The sequence below is a fragment of the Vicugna pacos genome, chromosome 4 (genome assembly GCF_048564905.1).
Source record: "Vicugna pacos chromosome 4, VicPac4, whole genome shotgun sequence".
In the NCBI taxonomy this organism is placed as follows: domain Eukaryota; kingdom Metazoa; phylum Chordata; class Mammalia; order Artiodactyla; family Camelidae; genus Vicugna; species Vicugna pacos.
The window spans coordinates 47,706,406-47,730,841 of record NC_132990.1 but is presented as its reverse complement, the minus strand read 5'-3'; the positions used below and the strand labels follow the sequence as shown (position 1 = coordinate 47,730,841).

Here is a 24,436-nt window from a genome sequence, read left to right as displayed (position 1 = left end):
TATAGCCAGAGCATGGGGGACAGGGGTTTTATCCACAAAGGCAAAAGCAAAGAGGGTCATGAATTATATCTGGGTAGATTCCCTGTTTTACTCACCTTGTCCACACTGACAGGCCAGAACAATGGTTTGAGAAAGTGGTACCCAATCACAGGCAGCATACAGAGGACCATGCTGAGGACAACACTCAGCCACATTTGTGGCCAGTCCAGAGTGTTCCTGGCCACACCTGTAAACAAGGAGCCAGAAGGGGAAAGGCAGAGCCAGAGCCTAGAGGAAGGAAGCTGTTAGCCAGAACTTAGATACCTCTTCAGTCCAAAGAAAGAAGTTATTGATTTGGAGTCAGTTTAGTCTTTGGAGAGATAACGCAAAGGCAAAAGAATTGCAGTGAGGTCCTTGGTGCAGCCAAAGTCATTGTGAATTCACGTGCCTTTGTCTCCCTCTAAAGGCCGGACAGGGCAGGAGAGGTGGGGGTAGGTTATAGGAATCCTAGAGTACTGGCCTGGACACAAAAAGGGATAGAGCATTTTGGGGTGGGGAAATGAGTGCCTTGACAAGAGGCAGGAGCCAACGACATCCACACATCTACTCTCTCTGTATTTTGTCCTCATCAGAATGGAGATGAGAGAGAGGAGAGTTAACATTGGAGATAAGAAGGCAATATGCCACATTAGAAAGGACATTGGATTAGGAACCAAGAGACCTACATGTGAGTTACTTAATTTTTAAAACCTCCAGTCTCTAAAATGGTGATAATAATTCTTGCTCTGTCTACCTCATAGGATGCTTGTAAAGACCAAAATAGTTAGGACTTGAAAATATCTTAAGAGACTCTAATAAGGTAAAATATTTCCCCTAGCTAGATTTTGAGTCCTTTTAGGGCTGAGACCATGTCTTACACACATCTATAGCCACAGAGCCTAATACACAGCTGCTCAGTAAACATTTATTAAACAGATATACTTGGATCACACTCCCACCCCAATCCCTTTGCCACACACTGGGCAGAGTCTTACCTAGGAGTTGGAAGACGTTGGGGAACATTAGGCACAAGCCATCACTGTACAGGAAGAATAAGATGCAAAAGTAGAAACCCAGGCTACCCCAGGTGAAGATGTGGCTTATCATTGTCCAGTAGGTTGTCTCCAGGGCAATCTGAAAAGCACCCTCTTATGTGCAATAGTCTATAACCTAGGACTATCCACCACCTTCCCTCTCCAATTTTGTTAAAGGAGGATGCTCCTTTCCCACCACCGCCCTTTCCTCCTTCCCTCCCTGTTTTCCAGACAGGCTCCCCAACCAGTCCCCTTACCCCACCACTGGCCACACCTGCATTGTGACCACACAGAGCAAGGAGGTCTGCACTATCGTGGAGAAGGACTGGTAGTCGGAGATTTCCTTCCCATCAGTGCGCACTGAGTTGTGAATGGTCCCCATAGGGATAAAGAACAGCACTAAGGAGCTGTAGATCCCATGCACTAAACACTTCACAAATTCCTTCTTGTTGAAATAGAGGTTGTGCTGGCCTGGCTCATACAGCTCTGGGAAACGTAGGCTCCATGTTTCATTCACATCCTGGAAGCACCAGAGGGTAAGGAGGAAGGCTCAGGGTCTCTCCATAGAAGGTCCCATCTCCATCAGAGTAGAGGCTTCTCCCCTCACTGAGTCTGCTTGTCAGGCTGCCTAGGAGCTTCCTCATGGATTACTTAAGAAGTGGAACCAGAGAACAGAGCAGTGACCACAGACCTGTCCTGAAGTCCTACTTTCTAGGCAAGGATCTAGGTGGTGGAAGAAAGCTAGAAGGTCAAGATTGGGGATTAAGAAAGGGGGCAATTAGAATTGGGGGTAGCTGGAAGGGAGGACTGGAGCTTGGGATGGGGAGGCAACTGGGACTTGAGTTCCCAGTTTAAGTGTTCCTTTAGTTGAGTATTCTTTGTGTCAAAAGTCAGTTGGAGAAAGTGGGAAGCCGATGGGGACGAGTTAGACCTTGGAGGTATCTGTTCTGTGATACTCCTCGCATACCCATAGCTACTGGGGAACTCAGGTGAGGGAACTCTCTATGTGCATGACACTGGATCATCTTCATCTCCTAAATCTGAAATTTTGGGTAACAAAGATCAAGGCTTGTTTTGAGAGGTCGTGGATCCCTAGAATTAGACCAGTGAAGCTGGACAGGGCTGTTGAATGACACAATTTATCCTTCTTGCTGCTCTGAGGCCGGCAGCTACTTCATGGAGAATTTTCCTTCCTACGCTGATGGAGACTGGGAACCATGATCCCATGATGTCCTCTTTTAGCTACTTTATTCCTCTTTGGAGGCTCATTTTCTATTTCACATGCCCAGGACTGAAGGTTGGGGTAGAAGAGGAAGGAGAGGTAGGGCACCAGGATCCTTAATGTCCAGGGAATTTCTCAGAGGGACACATGGTATCCTCTAGGCTTACTCCCTATGACTCAAGGTATCCTACCCACACTCCCACGCTTGGCCTGCAGGATTCTCGCCTAGGCCTCCCTGCATTGGCTTATCTCATTATCTCTCTCTGGGTCTCTCCTTCCTTGAAGCCCCTTGCTTTACCTAGACCTGTCCCCAATAACTCTATTTCATTTAACTTTTGTACACACTCCATTTACTGCACAGCACAATTTCCATGTTTCTCTCTACAAAGATAAAATTGACACAGGAAAACCTGGATTTCTAAAACTGATGATTATTCTCTGTGGTAGATGATTTTTTACTTTATCCACTGATACCTCTCCAGGTGATGGGTTCCCTTCCTTGCTCTAGAAATTATTTCATTTACACTTGACTTTGAAGAGCCTGACTACTGCTGTCCTCCTCACTTCTGGGAATACTTTGCCCTGTGGCTTCAGCACTAACTAAGAGGCTTGCTGCTGCTCTTACCTGGTCAAAGAGACTCAAGCCCAGGACAGGGAGGGAGGTGTAGACCAGGTTGTAGAAAGTGATAAACCAGGTATCATAAACTGTCTGGAAGAATACCAAGGAGATTTCTTAGATTCCTCTCTTCTCCAAGTCTCACTCAGCTCCACCTCCCAGGTCCAAGAGAACTTCTGCCCTCCACCTACCCACCACCACGCTAACCTAGAGAAGGGTTGGATTTCTAAAATCTGATTAAGAAGGTTGACCCCACACTCTATAAGGTCATATTCTATTTAGATCCCTAGTTCCCTTGTCCCTGGGACAAGGCCACATCAAATCTGACAAGGCTGATTTGAACCAACCCTACCATGACCTGTACTGCTCCTCCCTGCAAAGAAAGGACCCAGAGTGGCTGCTAGGCAACGCTAACTGTACCCCTGTATCTCTAGGCATGTAAGCCTCTGGACTCTTTTCTTTATCTGCTTTATGGTATTCAGCAGTTTCTATAACACTGGACACTTTCTATCACTGGCAAGCAGGATACACTCAGTGATCCTTCTTCAGCTGGGCCCTTCATCCTGGGCTTAGAGAGGGCTCCTTTCCTTACCAGCCACAAGAGGTCAGCAGCAACACATACATACACACACGCCTCCCACAAACCAGACTGGCTTTGTTAGATGCTGGGGAAACACAAGCCTACTACTGTCTGCTGACTGGTCTGCTTCCCCTGGAGCCCAAGGTAACAAAGGTAGTAGGGATCACCCAAGATAATCATTCCTGAGGTTGTTTCTCATTGGGAATCCTTGAGATACTCCTGAAAAACTTCTCATAGGAAAAGGGACTTCTTGTAGAACATCCAAATCCAAGTGTCAAGTCTTGGAGGTTGGGGAGATTTTATATTGATTAGAGCAACAATAGTGTATGTTTGGTGGGGTGGTATGTCTGGGTGAGGAAGGAGAAGTAAAGGGAAGCTGTGTTTCCAAGTACGGCTACAGGAGAATGCTATAAGCAGCCTGTTTGGCAAGACCCAAAGGCCCCTTGCAGCTTAACCTGTTCCATAAAGGTTACTTTGGAGCCTAAAAAAAAAACCTCACAGATCCAGGAATCTCACCCATCACCTCCATTACATATATTTGGAAATTCTAGGTCTCTATGTCAGGGAAAAATGTGAAAATGTCTTATGGGAGAGTTCTGAAGGTAGGAATCAGTCAGAGCCAGGACAGAAAAGTTAAGGGTTTAGAAACCTACGGTTAAGTGTAGGGTTAGGTGATGGGGTCAGCATGGGTGAGGAGCTTTATGGAGGGATGGTAGCATGTTGTATACGGGTCTCTGAAGGAGAAAAGGGGTCTGAGCTGGCTGACACAGGGGGTGATTAGAAAAGACTCAGCTGGCCAGAGTGGAAATACCACCTGGCCTCTCACCTGAGCAGAGAACCCGCTGTAGAAGGCATACCAGAAGTGCACCAGAGTGAAGGCAAAGTTTTTGTAAAAGAAGTAGCTGAGAAACTTGCACATGCGATTATAGGACCAGCGGCCGTGGACAAAGAGTAGACGCTGAAGATAGCAGAACTGAGAGAAGGCGAAGTCGCTGTTGAGCATGGCCTGCATTCCCTCCTGACCGCTGATGCCGACTCCAATGTGGGCAGCTGCAAAGAAACCCCAGAAACTTCTCAGCCACAGAGCTTGTTTTCTGGGGAAGTATAAAAGGAAGGCTGAGATCAACATGTATAAACGCTTAATATACATTTGAAAAACACTGGTGGGGACAGCTCAAAGTGGCATTAATACATGGGGCCTTTTCTCCTCAGTGGATTGCCCCGCTCCCACAGGTCAGAAAACAGTGCCTTCATCTGCACTTTGTTTTGCACGCTGCCACTTAAGAACTCCTGGTATGGGTAGTATTAGGAAACTGTCCTCGGTGATCTCTGCACCTACCATAGACATCTAGGCTCTTTCCTACTGTCTAGATGCTAAGGCAAAAATTTCTTATTATCCCTTGAAGCCACTTAAATCAATTAAATGGATGGATGTCAATCTAACACAGTATTTAATTACCTAAATTTATCTAAGGATCTAAAATCCAACTATTGGGAGGAATAAGTGATGTACATACTTTGCTGGTGAGAAACAAGTTCTTCAGGAGGTCTAAGGTGACTTTTTCTGGATAAAGCAAGGAATATGCTTGATGGAAGATAAGACTTAGGTTTCTAAGAGTTTTAATTAGTTGTAGTATAGGCCAAATTCGCTGGTCTTCTAGTATATACTTCTTGCACTGCTTAACAGAATAACTGAAGCCTCTAAGGCCATAAAAGCTAAAGAAGCTCTAGAAACTGAGGAAGAGAGCAAGAACACTTCCTAGTATTCAAACAAGCTGAGGCTGGACTATCTGCTAGTGTTTCCAGTATGGGGAAAGCAGCTGGACCAGGGGACATCTAGATGTTGTCTGTATCTCCAGAACCACAAGTTGCTGGAGGCTAAGAGCATTCAGCTGAAATTACCACTAGTTTCAGTCATTTGCTTCCGTTGGTCCGAAGCATCAGTAAGTTTGCTATTCTTCTCCAGCCAGGGAAGTCAGGGCAAGCTCTTGGGAATATTGCCTCAGAGAGGAAAGGATCTCTGCATCAGGCCTCACAGCTAACTCCCTGGTTGGGCAGCCCTGTCTTCTGCCTAACATTGCTCAGTCCTACCACCTTTAAAGAAGGAACAGACCATGACTTTGGCCCAGTGGTCCTTTCTGTGGGCTTTGATGCCTCCTCAGAAAGATGGTGTTGTAGTTGCACAGCCTGTTGTCCTGTGAATATATGCATGTGTTTCTGCTGGAGCCACAGGTTACCTGTGTGTGTATGAGTGTTACGTACATGAATCATGTGTGTATGCATGACTGTGGATATGGGCTGATGTAATCATGTGCAAGTAAGTGGGAATTCAGATGTAGAGGATCATGAATAGAGTTGCAAAACAGTATAAATGTACACTACACATGATATGCAGGAGTGTGAGCCAGAAACACAATGCCACCCATATCAGTTTCACCCATGGAAGAAAAGGGCAAGCCCAGGGCTGGGTGCTACTGCCTCCCACCCCTCACATGCCTTTGATCATGCTGACGTCATTGGCCCCATCCCCGATGGCCAGTGTCACCACCTTCTTGTACCTCTTCACCAGCTCTACCACCTGGGCCTTCTGAAGGGGTGTCATCCGGCAGCAGATCACCCCCTTGCACATGCACGCCGTTTGCAGCAGTTCTAACTCCAGGTTCCCTTCTAGAGCGTGGGCCTGCAGCACCAGGACACATCCACATTTCAGGCTGCCCCAAAAGGCTCTTGGGACAGGACCTTCTTAGGCCCTTTCCTTCCTCTCCATACTCCCCTGTACTACCTATGTCAGGCAGAGTTGCTCCCAAGGTGCTCCACCCCCCAAGGGAAGCCAAGCCCCCAAGACAGTTCTAGGCATCCTCACATCTGACCCAGTCTCCAGTGGGAAACCAGTCACGGTCCCTCCCTGGGTCAAATCAGTTGATTGGGTTATAAGGCCTAGTGACTTTTTGGAGGACCTGGTTCTGCTCATTTCCCCCTACTTCTATGTGACAGGCCACATCAGTAATGAAGAGTTTGGAAAAGAAAGAAATATGCCATTGGCTTCTCTTTTCTCATTATTCCTGCCTACAGAAGGGTGGGGAAATTTGTCTGTCGGAGAAGGGCACCTGAAGGCACAGGGAATAGGGTAACTCATGGAATAGTGCAAGGATCTTCAAATTTCCCTGAAGTGGGTTGGACCTAGGAAAAAGGTTCCTTGGAAGAAGAGAACGGAGTTGTAGGTCTGTGTTGCCCACCAGACTGTAGCCATTGATGACCAAGCCATAGTTGCCACTGGGCACCTCCTCAGGTATCTTGAAGGGTATTCTGGGCTTTGCAGTGAGGTAATCATCTATTGGGTCTGATTCCAGTAGAGACTGGGGTTTCATCTTTTCCCTTGCTGACCTGAAAGCCAAGAGTGATGGTTAGTGTCTGACCTGAAGCCCCAGAGCTTAGGAAGGAAAGTGTGTCCCAAAGCAAAAGTGGGCAAGGTGGATACAGAGTCTCTGCAAAGTACCAGCCAGGGCCTCAGACTTGACTGCCTCCTGAGACCTGCCATTGCCTTAGGTCCCTGACCACCTACATACAAAACTTCTCCACCCCTACACTCCAACTTCTTGAGCCCTAATGCTTCTTCATAAAATTCTCTCAACTATTTTAGGTTTTTTTTGTTTTTCCCTCATCCATTTCTTCTCTGGTAATGTGAGGGCCATACTAGGTAAAGAAATGGGTGGGAAATCTTGGGTCCAGGGATGGCAGCCTCCCATCATACCTGAGTTCTTGCCACACAGTCTCATTATCCTCGCCTTCCACGATAAACATCCCATCCATTTCATCGTCAAATATGTTACAGGCGTAGGCAATGTTCACAGCAGTCTCTAAAGGCAGGAGAAATACTGTCGCATTCCAGGGTCTTTACAGTATACAGGTACAAGGGTGCTAACAGCACGCTGTAGAGACCAGAGGTCCATATTTTCCATGGATGCAGTCAAAGTGTTATTTTTCATAAGTCAGTGGAGATCATATTCAAACATCCAGAGGAAATTGTCTACCTGGTACAGACTTGCAAGTATTTATCAATAACTAGGATCACTCTGGCTTAGCTTTCTCTACAAAGCCTTCTGCTATTTCTTAAAGCAATTCCAGCCTGGATTCACTTCTCCAGGCAATCTGGATGTATTTCCTTGAACAGCGCTGTGCGCATTTCTACGCTAGATTTCATAGGGAACTGAGATATGTTTAGGTTGTAGTCTTTCCTTTGCATCAAACAAACGGCTAAGGAAAAAAAATGAAATAAAAAATAAAAAGAAAAAATGGCCAAACTGGACAGGGAAGAGGACTGGGCAGGTGAGGAACTACCCTTTACCTTGCTTATCTCCAGTTAAGACCCATATTTTAATTTTGGCTTGGCTCAGGGTGATGATCGTCTCAGGTACTCCATCCTGCAGCTTGTCTTCTATGGCTGTGGCCCCTAACAGCTTGGAACAGAGATATCCATGAGTGAGGAAAAGGGAGAGTCACAGCATTTTGTGGCACCCAACAACTCAACTGGCACCTCAGCAACCTCCTTAGTAAGCTGGCTCTGTCCTGGTACAGGGACTCCAACGGTATAAAACTCAGCACACTCTGCCCCTCAGCAGACATAGCTTTTCAACCACACACTGAAACCAATTTTAGAAACACAGAATATTAAGGACCAAAAAGGGAAAAGACTTGTCCAAGTCGTCCATGAAGCTTTGTGCCACTTCTAAATCGTCTGCTTCATAACACACTTTCACGTCTCCCTTGCTTCATAGCACGTTCCTGGCTTTGGAATCCAATCCTGCCCCCAACCTGTCCCTGGCTTCCTCACACTAACCATCAAGTCTTTTTCAATCTCTTCATAGACAATTGATATTTTATTTTCCCGATCCTCCAAAGACAGGAAGGCCTCGCTGTGCTTCCTGCTCCAGTCCTGGAAGAAAGCATTGTCCAGTTCTCGGTAGGCCACCATGAGGGTACGAAGGCCGTCACTGGCAAAATCCTGGAAGACATGCGTGTGCACTGAGTGCACCTGGGTCGGGTTAGGGCTGAGTTAAGGGAATGACAGACTAACCCCACAGATTCCATCTGCCTGCAAAATAGAGTTTATTGGTTAGTACCACGGGGCTAGTACCTAGCCTAGTCAGAAAGCATCTGTTGAGTTTTTCTCGGCAAAACGCCCTAAGGTTGGGGTCAGCAGAGCTGGGGATAAAGTTTGAGAGTATTTCTGAGAGACAGAAGATTCTAACTTCTACCTGTCGTTAGGTCATTTGCTGTGTGACCCTGTAAAGAATGAAGCCTTCTGGGTTTCTTTCTTGTAAAATTAGGATAATAATTCACTTCTCTTGGGACTATACCTAGGAGTGGAACTGTTGGGTGTGTGACAACTCTATGCTTAACTTTTTCAGAAACTGCTAGACTGTTTTCCAAAATGGCTGCATCATTTTACATTCCATCAGCAGTGTATGAAGGTTATAATTTCTCTATATCCTTCCTAATACTTATTATTGTCTGGTCATCTTTTAGATTTTAGTTACCCTAGTGGTATGAAGTAGAATCTTGTGATTTTGATTTGCATTTCCTTGGATATCTAATGACATTGCACATCTTTTCATGTGCTTATTGGCCATGTGTTCTCTGACTTATGACTATGTGTTAATATAGGGTCAAGACAAAATGGCCTAATAAAATAGTATTTCCTCCAATCTAGTTTTTCTTTAAAATATTTTTCTGATCTGCCCCTTCCCCACCACATCCCCTGTTCTATTCTCCCAACTCTCTATATATCCAGGTTTAAGGGTAGAAACCCCAGAAAGCATGAATCTGCTTTTTGTCTCTAAAGCCAGCAGACTGGAGCCACTCTCTCTTTCAGATACATCTCAAATCCTAGAGGGTGGAAGTGGAAATACACTGACACAGGGACACATATGTGGACACACACAGAACCACCCACAGCTTCCCTCCCCTGCAACCTAAACACTTACATCTAAATGTTCCATGGTCACGTCTCTGAGGGATCTACAGGATGGATGAAGTAGCTGGCAGAGGATGGTGTCTGCACCCTTGCAGAACAACATTACACGGTTTTCAGGTGTCCTCACTAAGGATAAACAAATTAAGTGAAGTAAACACATAGGTCCATTATTACAAGAACCTGTCTGGGCCTCTGAGGGACAGCAGGAGTCTGTTCCCATGACATTAGTTTCTGATACCTCTAGGGGCTAAGTACTCAGCGAGTGGTCACACAGGATAAGTGATGTGCTGAGGGCTGGTGAGAGTGAGAGAGGACCTTTTGGAACCAGTTTTTTCATGGGTTGTTCAACATCACCAATGGAAGACTCTGGTACAGAATCACATTTAGCTTCTCAAGTCCAAGTTCCAGACCAAGGCTCATACCTAGTAAGGACCAAGGATGAAAAATGACCTTCTTCCTCTTCAGTCTGAGGCCTAAACTAATTGAGAGTAAGATAGTATGAATTTCCCTTATATTGTCTGCTCTCATTTCTTATTCTGAGTTCAGGCTTTATGGATTTATTCTCTGTTCTGTTCTTGCTTTCGAGGATTCTGACAAGCCACTGCCCAGGATCACTAAAGGAAGGCCCTAGCACATGGTAGTAGGCTCACATATGTGTATATGAGAAAATATAAAGGACTATTGGAAAGTGGGAATGGCTGTGTATTTGTACTTGAGGCACAGTACCTATGAAATGGCATGTGTGTGGGAAAAAACATTTGTGTATAGAAAGAAGAGAAAGTCATCGTGTGAATGTATATGAAAGACGAATATAGGGAGATGACCGACTAGGAGGGGCACCCACCAATCACAGACATCCTCTTGCGCACATTGTTGAAGTCCAAGATAGCCAGCAGTTTGTAGATTCTGGTTTCTCCCATTTCGACTATCATGATTGTCTCAGACGTGCGGGAACGGAACACAAAGCCAAAGTTCCTGGCAGCAGTGACCAGGGCACCTTCATCTGGGGACTGAGCCTGGTAAACCAGCTCACCTGGCAGGAGAGAAGAGGGCAGCCAGAGCCCACAGAGATGTGCAGCTGAAGTCCACCCAGAAGTGAGACTGTCTTTCAAGTGGCTTACATAAAGATGGATCCCAGGAGGGGATATCTTTCTTCAAAACTTCCTCACAAATCTGGCCCTAAAAGGCCAGGTTGCATAGAACAGGTCAGTTTTTTTTTTTCTCCCAGTATTTCCAACTAATTTCACAGACCTGAGTTAGTATTACAGAGATACATGGTACATGTACACAAACGAACAAAACATAGGTCAGTTACTCTCCAACTTTAGTGGGTAAAGATGGCTCAGCGGGGTGGAGGTGGGGGGAGAGGGTTGTTAAAAATGCAGGTTCCTGGGCCCTCCCCAAACTTACTGAACCCAGAATCACAAAATCTGGGAGGACGGCCCAGGGAATTGAATTTTAACAGATCTCCTGGGTATATCTCATGGAGATGGTCCTACATAAAGTGCTCCTGCATAAGGCTGGCTGCACTTTGTTGAACACAGCTATAAGATAATAAGATTGATGGTTTAGTAAACAAAAAACATATATGAATGAGTACTGCCACCTTTGAAACTCTCACCCTGGGAAGCTAAATGACTTACCCTGCTGAATTAATCTTTCAATTTCATATTACACAAGATATTTTTGGAAATCCTTTTTTAGAATATCCTCATAGCCTGAAGTATATTTTAAATTATTTCTCTTTTGAAGGTCAATTTGATTTTTAAAGTTATTGTATCATCAGAATCTTATACTTGTAAATAAGGTAGGTGGGGAGTATAATTTTAGGTCAGACATAAGATATGTTCATGGGATGATAAGATTATTTTATTGTGTGTTTCCTATCTTGTCACTCAAGGCAGTAAACAAAGATAAGTCCAAATATGTTTCAAGTAACAGCAGCTTGCTGGAATGTCAGACCCTGGAAGGCCTGTAATGGGTGGGAGCTCGTGGGGCCAGAAGACATGAGATTTGGGTTCTTATCTCATTTATGCCTTTCTTAGCTATAGGATTTTAGTCACTTAATCTCTTCAGCTTCCTTCCCTATAAAACTAGGATTACTCTTCTTGCTCTGCAGAGGGCTGTTGTGAAGATTGTGGGAGATAATATAAATGAAAGCAATTTGTACAACTGTAAAGTGATGTACAAATGTAAGGTGTTACTCATAACACCATTATATTAAGATTACATTGACTTTAAAGGATGCAATTTACTTGGTTGCCTAAATTCTTGTTTGTTAAGGAAAAAAAAGTCTTCTTAATTTAAAATCAGTAGTTTTTCATTATTGCTAATAAAGTTTCTATAAATTCACGGATGACAGAGTCATATTTGGTTAGTAAGGAAATTATGGCACATGGGGATACTGTTAAATTGTGAAGTGACAAGAGGATGACTTAACTCATCCTTCAGGAAGTCCTGTCAGAGATAGTGGGGCTGGTCTCAGAAACAAATAAGATAATCTCTGTGACAGAACACCGTAGTCTCAAGACTGGAAGCTCCCCAGATAGCACCAAGTTGGACCCCTAACCAATGGCTCGACCTTCTTTTAGACCAAGGGGTTGTTTTCTATTGGAATGTCTTCAGTGACTAGGAGCTCGCTACTTATCCTGACTGTCCATTCCATCAATGGACAGTGCTTTCTATTAGAAAGTTCTTTCTTAGATTAAGTTGTTACAAATGATACCAAACCACCCCCACCTCCAACCAGCCTAGACTCCATGACGTATTCTCAGTCCATGAGGCCTCAGGTCCCTCCTCACCTTCTACCTTCTCTTCTGGTATCACAGTATGACACAACGAGAGTGACACGAAAAACAAGTGTACCCAGCGATCTCCCTTTTTCACTGCTTCCACTAAAGTCTTGTCATAAAATGAAAACTTAGGATCAGCCAGTCTGTTGTAGGAGAAATCGACTTTTTCTGTTTTCTAGAACACATAAGTCAGAACAAACTTCTCAACAGCAGCTTGATGCCTTATAGAAGGTCAATCGGGGGCAATTTTTGGAATGTGATGAGAACTCTTTGGAGGATGAGAAAAGCCAGACAGATGAAGGAGACCCCATGCTGGTTTCTAAGGCTTTTGCAGCTCTGACCTGGACCATCCATTCACTTGGAAAAGGTCCATCCCATAGGAGACAAGCTGAGCACTGCCTGGTAGACCCTTCTTGCCCTCTTTACACTCCAGCTCCCCTGAATGACCAGTGGCCAGCTTCAGGTTCTGTTCATCCGAGTCCCAAGTCCCTGATAATCAAACCTGAGGATATGAGAGGGTAACTGTTCCCCCCTGGTAAATGGTTTCTGGAAAAAGTTTCTTGTCTCTGGCAGTCCCTCTGCCTAGTTTGGGGAGCTGGGAAGGGAGCTAGATACAAAGACATCACTGTGTTGCACTATTCCTATTTCACCCCCCAAGTGGGCTAGAGAGGAGTACTGCAAGTTAGAAGCAAGGCTGTTTAACAAGAGGCTTCAATACAGGCTTCTTGTTCACAGACTTAATTTTAAACCATTTCACTTAACCCGTCAGCATACCTGATTCCTTCCTGCCTCCAATCCTAAAGGTCATAACTTTGCTTCAATCTTTGGACCAAATATTTACTACCATTTTCCTGGCTATGAGCATGGCTCCTTTACAGTGTTGACTATCATTCCTCATTTCAGGTAGGCTGCTGGGAACAACCTTGGGTAAACGCTTTTTTCTGGCTCAATTTGGTCCTGAGACTCTCTTATGCTCACCCTGGAATGGGGTGTTGTTAACAGATTTTTTCCAGCCCACACCAGAACTCTCAAGGCTATTTCACTAGTTCTTTATAGTTATGGTGCTACCTGAGCTGGGCCCCAATGTGTCAAGTACAGACACAACTGTCCTGCATGGTACTATGTTGGGGGAAGTGAGGTTTGTAGTGAGCATTATTGGCTCTTTTTTATATCCCGCCTAGAGGGAATTTTGTCATGGCAGTGAGGAAGTATGGTTAATTCCAGAGTGAAGTCCTAGACCTGGCCAACCACAGAGCTGTGAGCTCTAGGAAGTTTGTGGGTTCAGTAATTTAAGATATCTCATTACATAGCATCCTCTGGCTTTTCCAGAACTGGGCTCTTGTACTGGCACATTCTCTAAAACCAAAAGCTGGTGAGTGATGAGAGAGAAGCTGGAGAGGTAGACATGATGCAGATCCTGCATTACCATCTTATATGTAATAGGGAACCATAGCACTTTTCTGCTGGGAAGGACATAATCATATAGTCCTCTGGTAGCAGCATGGACAGTAAAACTGGAAGTAGCAAGATGGAAGACCAGTTAGAAGGCTATTCGGTAATTTACAAGAGAAATGATGAAGTAGTAACAATAAATATTAAAAAAAGGGGATGGTTGAAAATATAGGGAGCTAGAATTAATATGACATGGATATGAGAAGTGAAAGAGAGAGTTAGGAATAATTTTATATTTCCTAATTGGGCCCCTGGAAAGATGGTAAGAACATTCACTGAGACAGAATACCTAGCAGGAGGAGGTTTTTGACAGACCAAACTGGAGATAGCCGAAGGACGTACAAGTAGTAATGAAAGCAGGCGTATACAGTTTTGAAGTGCAGGTAAGAGATCTGAGCTACTTTCTAATCTCCCCTTCCAGGCAAGTAATGCTTGAGAACACTGGACCTGGCTGGGTACTGGACTAAGGCCAGGCTGGCTTGGAGCTGCAGTACAGCATGGGTAATCAAAGAGGGGCAAAAAAGGAGAACTAGTAAGGTATTAAGGATGTTTATGATTTGGGGGTACAGATCGGGGGGGCAAGATAGGAAAGGAAGTAAAGTCACAAGGGATTGACAGACTGGAGAAAAAGGAGAGCAAAGAGTTTATAAATCTTCCTGAGATAAGAAAGTAGGCATACTAGGAGTCAAGTACCAAAAGAGCTGGAGGAATAAGGTTTGTGATCAGAGATCATGACAAGAGAGTTTACAATTTCAGACCAGTACAATTCTGGATGGTGACATGATAACATAGAAATGGGTGATAGAGGTTTTTTTTTAGTCCAAGAAGTCATTTGAAAGATATATTCTTTCAGACATCTGAAAGCATCTATGGTGATAGATCACTCATAAATAAGCCAATACCACCCAAGATGATAGCAGGGGTTGGACAGAGAGGAAAAACATGAGCTAAGTTTCAAAGTCCTCAGTGAACAAGGTGGAGAAGCCAGAAGATTCATAAATGTCAATGACAAGAAGAAAGAGGAGTACAGCCAGAAGTCATAAGCATCACAGGAAGAAAGTGTACATGAGGGAGAAAAAGTGGCACAGGATGATGAGGACAATACCTTTGGGCTTTTGGTATAAGAGATGGAGGAAAAGGGATATTCTCAGAGAAAGTCATCTTTCAATCAAGGCAGGGAGAAGAAGGCATTTTTATGAAGAGACAAGGCTGTAGGTAAGTCTGTCTACAAGAGAACAAAGATTCCAGTGATCCAGTGGAAAATGTGTTACGGTCAATCAGTAGCAGAAGGAAGAGGAAAAGAAAAGAAATTCCAGGATAACAATTTATTCTCTAGAAGCTGTAATTTTGTTTATATTGCCAAGGTCATTAGCACAGTCCCTGGTAGAGGATTTTAGGCAAATACTGATTTTATTTCCCATTTCCAATGTCTCTGGATGGACAGGGGTGAGGGAGTAGTGAGGAGCTGGAGTTAGCTGTTTGGTATGTAAGTTAAGTGGTTAAGGGTTTGGAATTGGTTCTAATAGGAAAGGTATGGGGGAGGAGTACCCTGAATGTAATGGAAGAAGCCTTATGAAGAGATGCTTGAAATCAAATCCATAAACAAAAACTGACATCCAATTCTGGAGAAAACAATAAAAATGAACCAGGTCAAGATAGGAAGGATGAAAAGAAAGATAGTTTTTTAATTATGTGGGTTACAACTATCGAGTACCTCACAAATCATGAAGCTATAAGGGAAAAAGACTGATAGATTTGACTACATAAATCAAAAACTTCTAAACAGAAAAAAATTATAAACAAAACACAAAAATGGAAAAAATAATTGTAACATACGTGCCAGGCTAAGGAAAATTTGCTATTTTTACTATATAAAGAGCACTTTCAAGTAAGACAAAAAGGGCAAAGAATATGAAAAGGCACTTCACAAAATAAGTATAAATGGGCAATAAAGTGATTGGGAAGGGGAAGGAATAAGCACATAAAAATTATTCAATCTGATTAGTAATCAGAGAAAGGCAAATTAAATATCATTTTCACCAATAAAATTTCTAAAGGTTAAAACATCGATACTCGTTACTGACAAGGCTATGGGAAAAAAGGAATTCTCATATATTTCTGGTGGCATTACAAATTGATGCAGTCTATCTGGAGGACAATATGGCAATATTAAATACATTAAAAAAAATCTAACCACCCTTTGACCAACTAATTTTACTTCCAGAACTTTATTCTAAGAAAAGAATTATCAGAAGAGAAGACAAAAATACACACCCAGGTGCTTTCCATAACACTATTTATAACAGCAAAAGGAAACAATAAAAACAGGGATTCGCTAAATCAGTTAAGATGTATCAATACAGTTGGATATGACACTCATTCCAGATGATGATGTAGACCTAAATATACTGACATGGAAGGAGGGCCACAATATAGTGTCAAGTGAATGAAAGGAGACTGAAAATAGCACACATGCTCTTCTTCCTTCCATCCTGCATTCCTATTTACCTACCTGCCTACCAGATCTAGACATGTATGCGTATATATACCTATGAAAAGCAACTGAAAGGATATATATCCCCAAATTTTACATTGGTTATCTAAGTGGGATTGAATGATTTTAACTTTCTTCTTCATACATTTCTGTATTGTTTGGATTTGTGTGTGTGTGCACAGATTATTCTTTAAACAGAAAAAAACCAATAAAACTATATTCATTTAAAAACACAAACCCAAATCCCCTCAGATAAACAGGTCATTTATATTATACTGTCTGGTGTTACAGGGCCAGTAACAGCTGTGATATTTCCGGGCCTAAGGGAATCCCAGTCTGTCAAAGACGCTGCTATGCAGCACAGTCTCACCAGCCTCCCGCATGCAAGTCACAGGGAGCTGTAATCACGCACCTCCGAGATTTCCACCTTCTGTCTGTTCTTGTCATAGACATCACCTGTGGGTAAGTAAACAAAGTACATACTTGGCAAACGTTTTAAAGAAGGGTTTCCTTTTTTTAAAAAATTGTGGTAAAATAAGAGTAACATAAATTTTTTTCATTTTAACCATTTTTTTAGTGAACAATTCAGTGGCATTAATAACATTCACAATGTTGTGCAACAATCACCATTATATATTTCCAAAACTTTTTCAGCATCCTGAACAGAAACTCACTACTCCTCCCTATTTCCAGCCCCAGGTAACCTCTAATCTACTTCCTATCTCTATGAATTTGCCTGTTCTAGATAGTTCATATAAGTTCATATTATATCATATTTCCTATCGTGTCTGGCTTATTTCACCTAGTGTAATGTTTTCAAGAATCATTCATGTTGTAGCGTATGTCAGAACTTCGTTACTTTTTATATCTGAGTATTCCATTACATGGATATCTTACAGTTTTTTTTTCACCCATTCATCTGTTGATGGACACATAGGTTATTTCTACCTTTGAGCTATTGCAAATAATGCTGCAATGAACACTGGCACAAATCTATCTGTCTGAAGCCCTGTTTTCTTTTTTTTTTTCTTTTTTTTTTCTTTTTGGTATATGCCTAGGAATGGAACTACTGGGTCATGTGGTAGTTTAAAGGAGGATTTTTAAAAGCTTATTTCTTCTGATTCTGTCATCCTAGACTTGTAGTCAATCTCTTCAAATCCCCTCAGACCATCTAGCCCTCCGTGCACCATAAGCCCCCTTCCCCAAGCCAACGTAAGAATAATGCTGCTTGGGCTGCGACTCCTCTCCTCAAGTGTGAGTGAGGTGAGCTTGGAGGCTAGTTGTCTGTCAGAGACTTTGTACCTCAGGAAGCCCTTCAATCAGAAAATTTACCTAGAAGAGACGTGAAAGTAGTGCTGGGATGTTTAGGATTCTTGGCTGTACGGATGGAATGGGGGTGGAAGGCAGACTGAAGCCAAGCGCAGAAATCCCTGTGACCCTTTCCAGTCTTACTCAGTGTATGGTCAGGTCTTAACAATCAGCAAGAAAATTAAGATCCTCACCCAAATCAACCATTCAAAAGTAAACTTTCACAGTTTATACATGTGAAAACTTATTTGGTAGGGGTAATAGAAAACAACCCTAACAAATAGAGTGCTCTAGCTTTAAATTTTTTTTTAATTTAAAGTTTTCATTTTTAAAATTATGGTGAAATTCACATAACATACAATTAACCATTTTATTCAAGTGTAAAATTCAGGGGCATTTAGTGCATTCACAGTCTTTCACAACTACCACATCTTTCTAGTTTCAACGCTTTTTCATCAACCCAGAAGAATGAATATCCGATGTGCCGTAGGTTTGTAGACGTGATTGCTCTCCTTAGATAGTTCTTAGCTAGTTAGTGCACTGGGCATGAATGTTCACACATATGAGGGTTTAACACTATCACAAAAACAAGCTTACGCTTAAAGCAGGAAATAAATGAATAACTGGGTATGGGATACACAAACGCTGAATACCCTTTGATGGGTTCTTTCTAGACTGTTTATTGGTCTGAGAGGGAATCAGGAGATTAGCAGCTACAGTGATATGCTGGTTGTGCAATCTGATTTAATGTGAGAATAACTAACATTCCCAAGACATTAGGAATTCCTTGAGAACAGAGATTAAGTCTTAGACATCTTCATATTTTCAATGTCCAGCACAATGGTTTGCATCTACAAGATGTTAAATAAATGCTTTTTGGTAAGAACTGAAGGGGCTAGGTGATCTTTGCTTAGTGAACAGAGCAGGCTGTGAGAATAAGAAGTAAAATGTGAATTTAGAGGCATACAAATTTAGAGATTATTCTTGAGAACAATCAGCAAAGTAAAATTTCTCCAGGACTCAGGGAAAGCAGGAAGACATGCATACCATAGAATTTCCCATTAATAGAACACTTGCTGAAAGTCATGATGTTCCGAGTCAGGGTCCCTGTTTTGTCGGAGAACACATATTTGACCTGGCCGAGCTCCTCATTAAGGGTGGTGGTGCGAGCCTGCGCTGGTGTGTTCTTTAGTTCATAAAACATCTTCCGATCCCAGTTGATATAGAAACTGTTGCCCAATCTTATTATCTCAACACTAAGGAGAAAGCAAGAAAAGAAGCAGCAGAAGTGAATTCACCATCCTGGTTTCCTTCTTACCAGTCTTGTGGTAGAACTGAAAATCAGAATATCTTCCTCGGGAACCTATGATCTTGAAGGACCCTTCCTACTAGCCAATCCATTGTAATTCTGACTTTGACCATTATCACTCAGGGCTTTACTTGATTACCAGAAGAAAGTGATTAACTTTGCTGAGACATACTCCCTTTACAGCCTTTCTTCTAAAAATTCTGAAATTCTGCAATAATGCAAGGCCTGACAGAGTTAAGAACTAATTTATAAAAGCCTGCCTAGACTTAATTAGAGGATTATTGCTGCTGTCATGTAAATCCATCAGTGGGGAAGAGAGAAGTTTGAAACAGTGCTTCAGTTTCACAAGAGGAAGGGGAAGATCTGTGAGACTCAGAAATAGCTTACAGGAGCTGACCCTCTGAGAAATTTCCAGGCAGACACAGCCTGCTTCTGGAATAGCTTTTCCCCGTAATAGCCTCCTCTCCATTTTCCCTGAATTACCCCAATTGCCTTTGTCACATTCTTCTTCTGTTCCAAATAACATGTGTTACAGATTCTTTATGGTTAACAAGCATCTTCTTTAAAGCAATGAAGACTTTTAAGGGGCTTCCTTCTTATCATCATTTATGCCTGGTGTGTGTTAGTTTAGATTGCTTCAATAGTAATCCCTGTCTGAGACAGCTGCACTGAGCGACATGGGTTTTTTTGTTTGAGGTGAGGGAGGAGGTGCTCAGGCCCATGTTATTGACTTTATTAGTCCTTGTATGTTGAGTCTTGACCCTCCCTTCCTTCTCCATACCAGTCACCATAGCAATCTCTCTAAACTCAGACATTTAATCACATCCTTTCTTTCCTTAGAAAGATCTTTACTGCTTTTAGGATAAAACCCAAACTCCCTGGCATGGCATTCAAGGGTCTCCTGGATCTGATCCTAAATTACCACCCAACACCTTAGTCTAGGCTACTCACTATTCTGTGGTCAGATCAAGCTTAAAAGAAAATTGCAAACCTTTGTACACAGTGGTCTTTCTGCTGCAATGTTCTTTTCCTATTTTCTACTTGGTAAATTCTACTCTTTTCTCAAATACCAATTTGATCATTACCTTTCTCTATAAATCCCTAAGCCTCTCCAGGCAGAACAAACTCATTCCTTTTCTAGGCTCCCATAGCATTCACATATATCTCTATTATATCATTTTTCATATTGTGCCATAATTATCTACTTAAGTATTTGTTTCCATGGCTATGTTTTAAGTGTATCTAGAGGAAGAGTTGTCCTATTATTCATGTTTCTTTGTCTGGCAGTTAATATAGTGTTTGGCACACAGTAGGTGTTCAATAAATATTTATTAAATTAGTAAGATAATTTAGTTATATAGGGTGCTTTTGGGGTTGGGATGCCACAGTGCAGGGTTCAGGAAAGCTGAAAAGAAGGATGCAAAGAATGTGTTTGGGTGTTTGTATGTGAAAGGGAATGTTGAAAACAGAAAAAGGAGATCAGAGTAAAGACTTATTTTACCTATATTTCCAATTTTTGTCCAAGGTGCTCATGAAAAGGGGGAGGAAATATCATTCATCTTCTGCGGCTTTTAGGAACCAGAACTTAAGTCACAATTACACCTATCTACCATTTGCCACATTGCTTCTGTGGGAAAATTCATGTTGAGTTCTGAATTAACTGATTTACAAGTGAATGTTTGGAGTCTATCTCACTGATAAACTAGGGGCTGCCTGGCTTATGCTTTAGCATCACCGAATTTGTGTGCATTTTTTTCTAATTATTTCATGTGTTTGTATGTCTTATTTAGTCATGTACATTATAAACTATTAAGGGGCAGTGATAATTTTCTTTTTGTATAAGCCACATAGTATCTAGCATGGTATTCTGGATCAGGAAAGCATTTATGCAATCTCCAGATATTTTTCAGAGTGTTTTGTATACTAGGCACTGTGGAAAGTAAAAGAGTTAAAGAGCACAGACTCTACGCTTTCTAAAAGTTCACATTTTAGTTGGGGAATTAAGCAGGAAGTATGAAGTCAGCTGCTCCCCTGATGATCAAAGAAGCCCACCTGACATAGAGAGAAATGGGCACCATCGTGTTGAGAATAATGAAGTAGGACCAGAATATGAGGACGGAAGAGACAACTGATGAAGAGACATATTCTTTCCATGGCAGAAAATCCCGGAAGTAGTAGCCTTTCTTGTTCTCCCAAATGTAATGCCCAATTGCTAGGATAAAACACATGCCGCATAAAAACAGGAAAATCTAGAAATCAAAAAAAGAATTAAATTAACATTTCATCCAAGATATGTGCTGCTTCAGTTCTACCTTTGGAGCCTTATCTCTCAACAAAGCTGCCCTCTCCTCTTGGAGGGTAAGGGGCCCCGGTAGCTCACAGCCTCTAGGCAGCAGTACACAGGACTGAAAAGAAAGCCCAGCAGGAGGCATCTTGAGGATTTTGACAGGAGATAACAGTAACCAAAAGATATTAAATATTAATTAAATGCCAGGAACTGTGCTAAGTACTTTATGTATATTATTTAATTTGATATTTATAATATCCCTCTTTTAATAATAGATAAGGAACTTGGTAGTAAGAGTGGAAAAGTATTTTGCCTAAAGTCACTTGGCTATTAACTAGAAGAGACAGGTTTTGAACCACTTCCAGAAACTAGGCTCTTAATTACTCCATTATTGAAGTGAGGTGCTGCTTCAACAAAAATATAAAATACACATGTGGCATTGGCTTAGCAGTTGTGGGTGGGTAGGTGGTAAGGAAACTGATTTAAAAGGTTGATAATATGGCAATCATGTTTACAGTAAAGAATTTGGTAAAACTGGAAGACAGACCATGTGCCTACTAAGTCTAGAGTTCTAAGGGAAGTGGATGGAAACAATTAGAATATTAGTGTGTTGGCTGACTTTGACAAAAGAAAGGGTTGAACTAGGGGAATAACAGGCCAATTTATAAGCATAAATGAAAGGAGTAGAGAGATATTTATGTCATCAAAGGCCTGGAAAAGCCTATTACTTTTTGACACCAAAGAGGTAAAAAGAGATATGATTGAGATCTTAAGCAAATAAAGCCCAGTAATTCCTTCCAACTGAATAAAGTGGATCAGCCTGGAGGCAATGTTCAGATTAAAGATGGTACTTTTTTACCTAACCAAGATTATTATTTCAAACAATTTTCTTGCCATTAGGTTGAGAGAGGAGGGCATGGAGAGACAAGGATGCAAAGAAATAAGACAAATTTGAGAACTATGTTTAGAAAAGAACTTTGGAGAAGAGGGAATAATACTCTCAAACTCATTTTACAAGGCCAGCATTACCCTGGTACCAAAGCCAGACAAGGACACTGTAAGAAAAGAAAACTACAGGCCAATATCCCTGATTAGCATAGATACAAAATTTCTCAATAGCAAACCAAATTCAACAGTATATTACAAGGATTATACACTGTGATCAAGTGGGATTTGGATATTAATGAAAGAAATTGAAGAAGACAAATAAATGTTGCCTGGATAACTGAGAATTATCCATCATTTCCAGTGCTGTGCTCTCTGTCCATTGTTAGATTATGAGTCCTCCAGGACCAGATCTTTCTGTTTGGATTGAGCCAGCAGAAGGAAAATCAGCTCTATCAGACTAAGCCTGAGAGGGCAGGGCTTCCCCCTCACAGAGGCCTGCAGGAGTAGGACACAGCTCATTCCTAGAGCCTTTCCTGCCATGCTGAAGCTCTCTAAATCCTTGCAAATGTTCTGTGTTTCTTAAGAAGCATTCATGCTGTGATGGAGTTTATTGATACTTAGTCTCTGAAGCTTCACTTTGCTTCCTTTCTATATGAAGAAAGAAATAAGGAATTGGTTGTTGCTATAAACCCCAGATGTTACTGTTTATTAGAACTAGTCAGACCCAAGAAGAGCAGATAACCTCGCATTTAGCAAAGAGTGGTTCCAGTAAAGGCTGAAAGAGATACTCAATTTTGTCACCCTTGACAAAACTGAGAACTAAGGCCGTCGCCATCAGAGGGGGGCTGCCAGGCTTCATAGGCAGCCTGTTAAAAGAGAGTTAAAAAAAAAAGTCCTTTGACCCTTCACATCTGTGCTTCTGTGCCTTACCCCAGAAGTATATTTTGGATTTCTGGCATCATTCAAATGTCAAGTACTCTTGCTTTTTTTTGCCCCACAAATACAGTCCTACTCAACAGACAAGGGCTCACAAAGCATTGTCATTATGAGCTCTGGTCACTGGGGAGAGGAGGGGATCAAACGTCACCTCAACTATGGACTCATCAGGAAGCAGTTTCATTAAAGACGCTTCCTGTGTCTGCCAGATTTCTCCCCTAAGAATTATTTTCAAAAGTGGGGAAAAAATGAAATGTTTAAATCAGGAAGAATTTCTGCTTCAGCTTCAAGAAATGAGAATGTATTACATCTAACTACATTGACAATGTCTTGGCAAAAAGAAAAAGAATTGTGATATTTTACATAACAAATAATGGAAAACAGGCAGTTTATAATTCAGCTATTAATGAGAAATGTACAGAAAGAAAAGGAACTTTTGAATTTTCTAAGTAATAGAGTAAAAATAAAAAGTCATGAAATTAAGAATAGGCAGCACTGGAACCACTCATCAATGCAAAGAAGTGTATAAGTGAAGAAATTTTTTTTTCATTTTTTTTGACATTTTTTATTGATTTATAATCATTTTACAATGTTGTGTAAGTGAAGAAATTAATCTGCCTACATCTAACAAGAATAAAGGAAACCCATACATGATAGCATAGAAATAAGTTAATTAATCTTCAATTTAAACTTCTATTCTCAAAGCGGATTATTACCTATTGAATGCTTTTCAAATTTCATTTCTTAGCACCAGAACCCTCTATTTTCCAACTGAAATCTTATAGAACAGATAAGTGTGAAGCTACTTTTTTTGAACAGGAACTTCAGAATAAGGAGGCCAGAACAAAACTCGCTTGATCTTCTCTATTCTCCCTGCAGCAGACCCTAGACTCCTCTCAGGAAATAGTTTGAAAATCATCAGTTTAAGTAAGGTGATCTATTATATAAGTCTAAGTAAGGCTTTATTAAAGTGGTCCTGAGTAAAACTGGTTACGAGAAAAAAAAATTTTTTTAAAAATTTCTAAAGCAGAGTCCTTAATCCATTCTGGTACCACTAATCAAAGTATCAAACCCTAAACAAGTTGTGACTGTCTTCCACAACAGAGGTATAAACTTGACTCCCTTGTCAGTGAGCTCTGTTCTTTTTTGCCTCAGACGTTAGTATGTGGTGTCCTAAAGCTGCTTGAGACTTTCAAACAACTAAATTCCTAGTTGGAAATATCAGCTACTGCTGTGGAAGGAAGGGAATTATGTCTATTTATATTAAAAAAAAACACACACACACAGAAAAAAGTCTTTAACTTACCCAGAGAACAAGGACATTCATGAGATGGTCTATCTGTGTCCGTTTAAAGGCAGACTTTCCACCGTTCTGCATTAATTTGGTGTCTGGCCCTAAGTGAAACAGGGAGACATAACCTTTTAGAATCACTGAATATTCTCAAGAGTATTGAAATTGGGTTGAAATGTACCTTTATGATTGCTTTATCAAACTCCTTTCCAATACTAGGGGATAAAGCCCTGGA

At 41.7% G+C, this 24,436-nt stretch overlaps 1 protein-coding gene across 15 annotated transcripts in view; it reads right to left on the bottom strand.

Moving 5' to 3' along the window:
* LOC102536083 (phospholipid-transporting ATPase FetA-like) overlaps positions 1–24,436 on the bottom strand; it is a 74,389-nt gene that overhangs the window by 1,021 nt on the left and 48,932 nt on the right. For 10 of the 15 annotated variants that reach the window (XM_072959683.1, XM_072959681.1, XM_072959682.1 and 7 more), the window contains 17 exons: positions 24,217–24,305; positions 20,852–21,048; positions 18,538–18,746; positions 16,595–16,638; positions 12,246–12,411; positions 10,289–10,477; positions 9,455–9,570; positions 8,308–8,472; positions 7,816–7,927; positions 7,222–7,327; positions 6,707–6,854; positions 5,967–6,150; positions 4,297–4,520; positions 2,900–2,983; positions 1,327–1,572; positions 1,014–1,152; positions 96–226 (listed from right to left, as the gene is read on the bottom strand). In XM_072959683.1, coding sequence (XP_072815784.1) covers positions 96–226; positions 1,014–1,152; positions 1,327–1,572; positions 2,900–2,983; positions 4,297–4,520; positions 5,967–6,150; positions 6,707–6,854; positions 7,222–7,327; positions 7,816–7,927; positions 8,308–8,472; positions 9,455–9,570; positions 10,289–10,477; positions 12,246–12,411; positions 16,595–16,638; positions 18,538–18,746; positions 20,852–21,048; positions 24,217–24,305 — 2,549 coding nt within the window. The other 5 variants (XM_072959688.1, XM_072959690.1, XM_072959694.1 and 2 more) reach the window with 5 other exon arrangements.